The following is a 6,515-nucleotide window of genomic DNA, read 5'->3' as shown; positions in this document are numbered from 1 at the left end:
CCAGGCTGCATTATAAACTGAAAAAATAAAGATCAGAGTCTGGATGCTTTGGAACCGATGACTTTATAAATATGATATCAGAGTCTACTGTGAAAATGTGATCTGGACGGCACTTGTACCTCATGTCTTTTGCATCACTATGATAGAAGAAGCGTGGCTCTGTGAATGTCGCTGTCAGTCTTAGATGCACTTTGGTCCAAACTGAAATATCTCAGCAACCACTAGATGGACAGTTCCGGGGAAGTGGAATTAATCCTGGTTAAAATCCTGACTTTTCCTCTAGCACCACCAGCAGGTTGACATTTTAGGGGTTTTCAACTGACAAAACTATAACAACGACTGAACAGCCTGTCACACTAAGATTCAGACTCTTATATTGGACCTCTATCATTACTATCCAAATAAAGATGTTCATATCAGCCCAAAACTCTATGCTAAGATAAGGAACATGGCAGAGATTACTGTCAATTCCTGCCAGTATGGATTGAGACTATGAGCCTTATGTGCCTCATCTGCTGCCCCTCCTTGATAGCCAGCTTTTCACTACATTTTTATTGCATCCGACTGTTTAAAGGACTTAAAGCTGCCTGATCAGTTAAAAGGTAATCATCAATGCTGTTTCTATTATATTCATAATATTTAAGTTTGAATATATTGATTTTATGTCATTATGTGGACAAGATTTGTCACTAGAAAAATTAGCCTGGGACCAAAATTCTGCTCAAGGTGGCCAGGTCCTGTGGTTGAAATCATGCATAAATCATCACCCCTCCACTGCCGTGCTCATACTGAACCCTGCACTTCTCCCGATATTTCTTTGTGCTTTGCTCAGTTTTATCTTATGGTGAATTTGCTGGGATGTCTATCCCCGTGCCACTCTTTAAGCACACACCGGAATGAGCCAGACCAGCAAATTGCCAAAAAGGTGATCACACTTGCTAATGATTAATTAATCAAGTGCATTTGATTAGCACTGCCTGACTGCTTCTTTACCCTCTTAATTCAGCAAGGGTGTGCTTAATTTTTCACAGGTCTGCATAGAGCCCTGTTAAAACTCTTTTTCACATGAAAGTACGCCCCGTGATAATGATCCTCATAAAAGAAAATATGATGTTTTTTAAAGAATACTACTGAAATTATGGAGCATCATAGTGCTAGAAAAATAAGTAATGTGAATTAAAATATGCAAGATTTGGACCCCTTTGTGCTTTGGACCTGTAACTTATGGTACTTTTATAAAGGTATCTACCATTGCAACACACACTGATGGAGTGTTTTTAAACACAGAACAAGAACTGTGAATTTTTCCACCCATATAGTATCAAAAATGTTTTTGAATGGGATCTTTTACCAAAAACCATTACATCTTACATAGAGGCCAATGAACACTCATGGATATCTATTAATATACATTTCAAATTGATGGGAAAATAAACATAAAACTAAAGATTAAAGTGCTTAATTGATGTGTCTACTCATCGTTCTGTACCAAATTCTTTTTATGCCTGGGTTAATTCATAGCTAAAGAGCTCCCTTTTCAGCAGAGGATGTCCTGATGACACTCTCTGACATCTGAGATCACGCTCCCTTCTGTCATGGTGTACATGAGCTTTCGCTGGCTGTGCTCATGAGTAGTTCCGTTTCTGATGTCATGCCTGCTGCACTCAGACACGAATAATTCAATGAGCTCTTGATGTGACTGAGAGTTAAATGAAGCTTCAGTGCCACACTTAACACAAACCGAAAGATGCAAAGAAGAATGTCAACATTTACAATGCAGACATGACTGCTGATCTCACAGCAAACAGAGCATGCAGTGGAGTAAAGAACATATGTTGCATATGGCCAAGAGGGGAGTGATTCAGACTGCTAAAAACAACCGTGACCCTACTCTGCAGTGATACAGAACAAGGTCCAGAATACAGCATCACACACAAGGACAGAAAAGTGCTATCAGTGTTTGAAATGTTAACATCCTTGTCAGTCCCTAAATAGAAGCTAATTGCAGCAGGAAGCAGCGTGTTTTTAGGCTTTTTAGCGAAGTGGTGAGGGGCACAAAGCCAGACAGAAAAAGACATGTGATGTGACCAAGGGATGTGTCCATGTGAAAAGATTTCTGTCACCGAGGCCACATTTGACACAGCCAGCCACATGTTGGCCTGATAATGTCAATATCATTTCCTTCATCAGCTGTCAGCTCAATGCCCGCTCCTTGTCACTAAAACAGTGTGAAAATAAAGAACTCCCACACTTGGTGACAGTGCTTGAGCTGCACAATAAACCCCCTTGAGTCCTAGAGTCAGTAATTAAGGGGCATCCAAATGTCCCCCCCCCCCTACAGTCTGCTGCATCACTGACAACAATCTTTAATGGAACAGTTCAACATTTAGGTTAAGACACTTTCTTGCTGAGAGTTAAGATGAGAAAATTGTACAGCAGTCATGTCTGGGTGCCAATACAAAGCCTAAGGCATCAGTCAGCTACTTCAATTTAGCCTGGCTCACTCCAAAGTTAACAAAACACACCTGCATCATTAACGTCTGGTTCAGACCAAGTTTAGCTTGTTTTTTTTAAATTAAAGTAATGTCATGTGTTTGGCAGGGGAAAAGTCCGATGACTCACTTCTGTCATGGTGTAGCCTACTGAAGTGCAAATTTTGCAACCTCCAGCTGCTTCAGGGTATTAAAGGTTAACTACAGCGGAGGTGGCCCATCTGCATACAGGCCCTGCGAAAGTACTCATTAAAAAACTGCAGAGTAATCCAAGCAATGCAACCGAACCGGGGGCTTGAAGAACCCTTCCATCGTGAAACCCATAAACAGCACATGATACAAGCTTAATGTTTATGTGCTGCCTGTATGTGAAGTTACACCCCCCACCTCACCCTCATTCTGTCACGCATGTAAGTCTGTCAGGTCCAGCTTGACGTGTGGGGGAGGGACCACACAATGCACATGCCAACTGCACAAAAACATGTGCAGAGCCCTGAGCATCTTCCTCATCCTTCCCTCCCAAAAACTGTGTTGGTGTAATCAGATTACACTGTCAGTAGAGTTGTGCCTGGCTGCTGCCAGTAGCACAGATCCATAACTTATCGAAAGCTGATTAACACATCAACCCCCGTGCTTGTGCCTGCTAAGAACGAGGAGCTGTGCGGTTGTCAGGATTACTTAAGTGTGAACCAAAGACTGAGGCTTCCAGATGTGAGAGCAGTGCATTAACCGTCACTGATATAACCACAAGCTCCTGTCACTGTGACACTTCAAGCTGGGCTTTACATTTTAAAATATACTTTAATAATCGCACAATAGTTTACTGTAATATTAAAGAAAAAAAACCAAATAGGGTATAATGAGGTGGAAGCAGATGAGCTGCGACAGCAAATGGCGTCTCATTAAGAATCCAAACGTCATTAAAGGATGCAGCTGCTTCTGACCTTTGACATGGATTGAGAAAATCTCTCGTTTGATATCTTGAGTGCCTCCTTCAGCACTGCAATTAAATCTGAGCTGAAAGCTCTGCGCTGCTCCTTTTCAGCTCCCTTGGGATCTCAGACTGTAGGATGCCTCCTGGTGGTGACTTCTGGCAGTCAGATGACATCTAGAAATCCTCCCCCAATTCCCTAATGAGCTGTAATTTTCACCAATAGCAGAGCTACTTTAGGATTTTTTTTTTTTTGCAGGGTTGGCTTCTGCAAAAGGCCCGTCTTGTGCAGCCATGGCAGGATGGTAAATTGGAGCTGGCGCGATGAGTCCTGACAGCAGTACAGTCTTGGCCACGAGCACAAACTGACGTGCTTACGTAACCAGCCTATTGTTACCGCCCTGTCACTGCCATTAAAATTCATAGGATTCACATGAAAATGCGACCCAAACAACTGTCTGCTGCTGCACTGGAAGATTGAGAAGCAGGCGGATGGATGAGATTCAAATGAGCTAAAAGTGAAAGCACCACACAGATGGCCAGTCCACTGAACTCTTGGTCCCGTTTCAGCCTATAGGTCACTGTACTGGGGACAACTGGGCCCTCTCCAAAGAGCAGAGGAGGCACAGTGAAGGCAGCACTGGGAACAACTCAGCTGACACTCCTTCACACCTTGATGACAAACCCCATCTGTTTGTAGCAGTACTATCAAAGAATGATCACATGAGGATTATTTATAGCTGCAGGTATAAAACACTCCTCTAGATCAGTCGTTTTGCTTTCTGATCTGCATCACAAAAAAGGTAAAGAGTTGAACGGTTATATCAAAGAACTCTTTTCTATTGTTGTGTTTTGATATTATTCCTTTTACAAGGGAAAATAAGCATTTTTCATCCTGTTAGACATCTTTAACCCTTCACATTTACTTTGCAACTCACTGAAGGGCATTACAATGCAGAAAGCCGAGTGTGGATTTAAATGTCTCTTTAATTGGGATCAAGGGATTTCCTCATTATCGGCAGAGACAAAAGGAAAATGGCAAAACAGCAACCAAAAGTAATTTAAATATAGATTCACACAGCTCATACTCCCTGGAGAATAAACCACGAAAGTCGAGAAAACGAAAACAGGATTTAGTAATATTTCCACTAAGGACTGTGATCATGATGTGGAAACCCCCCCCCCTTCTTTTTTTAGAACCATTAATAGCGCAGTGCCCATGTGGCTTTATTGTACCGGGATGTAAACATGTTAATTTTGTCTGGTGGAATTTACTTTGGAGCCAGCCTCTAGTGGCCAACAGAGGAATTGCAGTTTTTTTTGGGGCATTTTAGCATTTGCTTTATTTTCAACCCTGAAATTTGGCGCTTGTCAAATCCAAAAACCACACATTCATAGAGGTGGGGAGGTGCTTGTACAGTAAGAACAGCACTCCTCCTTCTAAAATATGCTCTCTCTCTCTCTCTCTCTCTCTCTCTCTCTCTCACACACACACACACACACACACACACACACACACACACACACACACACACACACACACACACACACACACACACTTAGATATAATTATGCAGGTGTTTCCACACTGTTCAGATGGAATGATTTATTCATAATTATGATAGCATAATAAAACAATGAACATTGAAAGCACTGACAGTTGAACCCAAGGCCTCTCACACACAGCATGCACCACCCCGACCCTAGCATTCACAGAGACACTGAACATCCCTAACGGCAAGTTGCTCCTGGCTTCTGAAAAGCGTCCTTTTTTAACTCTGTCCAAGTCAGTTTTTCCTTGTTCTTTTTTTTTTAATCCTTTAAATATATTTTGATATAAAAACAAGCCCACGTATGATGAATCAACCATGTTTGTGAACTGCCTCTCCCCCTTCTTCTCCTGTTATTGCCCTGCCACCCAACCACCCACCTACCGCTCCTCTGGGCGGTCTTTAAGGAAGGATGAACATGACACTGGCCCCCTCCAAGTCTCCTCACTTCCTATTCTCGTGCTCTTCATGGACGCTTGGATTAACAAAGCAAAAACCAAAAAAAAAAAAAAAAAAGTCTGATGTAAAGATGGTGGAGGTGAAGGAGATGCCACTTAAAAAAACCCCAAACAGTTTCATAACCTCTGGAACAAAGAAAGCAATAAAAAAAGATTTTGTTTAAAAAATAAAAATTGAAACCATAACAGTCCAATCAAAAGAAGTGTTGGAGGGAAGTCTGGAGCTCTGTAGACTGGAGGCACTTTGGCACAGAGCGAAGGCCCCACACCTGACAACAAGGCCGAGGGAAAGCAAGGAGGGATGCAAGGAAGGAATGACAGAGTTGGGCTGAAAGGCATGCAAAGCCACATGGTGATATGGGAATCTGGGAATGATCGAGTGGGGTGGACTGGAGAAGAAAAGAGCACCTGACAAACGTGGAGGAAAAGGCCAGCCTCCCCTCCAGTTAATGCCATGTTCAGGAGAGGAGGAGGAGGGGAGGAAATACAAAGAAACAAAAGGGAACTTTCACATAGAAGAAGAAGAGCAATTTGGACCAAGTGACAAAGAGAAGGGAGAGTGAGTGAGCAGTGGCAGGTGTAGGAGGAGGAAAGAGAAGCGGCCCATCGCGAGAAGAGGAAATTGTCTGGCAAAAGCTATACAACACAAACAGGAAAACAGTCCTAGTGTGAAAGCAGAGGACGGCTGGTGGACGGTGGAGGTCGGGGGAGGGGGCACAGCGTAGCAGTCCCACAGGTCAAGAGGCTTGGCAGGTAGGAGGAAAGTGCTGTGGTCCCTCTTCTCCTTCTCCTCCTCCCACTTTACAGCTGTGCTGGGCTGCATCTCGCCCCCGTCCTCTTCCCCCGGTACCCCCCACAAGCACCTCCTCTTCACAGGTAGAGCTCCTTGGCTCTGATATGCTGGAGCTTCTCCCTCAGCATGCGGAAGGAGGGCCGCATCACGGGATCCAAGGTCCAGCACTGCTTCATCAGGTCGTACACCACGGCGGGGCAGCCGTCTGGGGCATCCATCTTGTACCCTTTCTCTACCCGAGGCACCACTTCTTTCAACGGCTGAGAGACACAGACAAAGAAATGCTGACAT

The 6,515-nt window shown here is 43.6% G+C and overlaps 1 protein-coding gene across 3 annotated transcripts in view; it reads right to left on the bottom strand.

Moving 5' to 3' along the window:
• Positions 1 to 5,014: 5,014 nt before the first annotated feature.
• Positions 5,015 to 6,515, bottom strand: part of cskl (c-src tyrosine kinase-like) — a 49,570-nt gene continuing 48,069 nt past the window's right edge. For all 3 annotated transcript variants that reach the window (XM_086314952.1, XM_086315118.1, XM_086315038.1), the window contains exon 13: positions 5,015 to 6,484. In XM_086314952.1, the coding sequence (XP_086171078.1) occupies positions 6,302 to 6,484 (183 nt within the window). In that variant the 3' untranslated portion in view covers positions 5,015 to 6,301. The remainder of the gene's footprint in view (positions 6,485 to 6,515) is intronic.

Source organism: Aulonocara sp. 'chitande type north' Nkhata Bay, linkage group LG1 (genome assembly GCF_057382095.1).
Source record: "Aulonocara sp. 'chitande type north' Nkhata Bay isolate Kocher_YH1m ecotype deep benthic linkage group LG1, A_spYH_male_GT1.1, whole genome shotgun sequence".
Classification (NCBI taxonomy): domain Eukaryota; kingdom Metazoa; phylum Chordata; class Actinopteri; order Cichliformes; family Cichlidae; genus Aulonocara; species Aulonocara sp. 'chitande type north' Nkhata Bay.
This window is presented reverse-complemented; position numbering and strand designations above follow the sequence as displayed.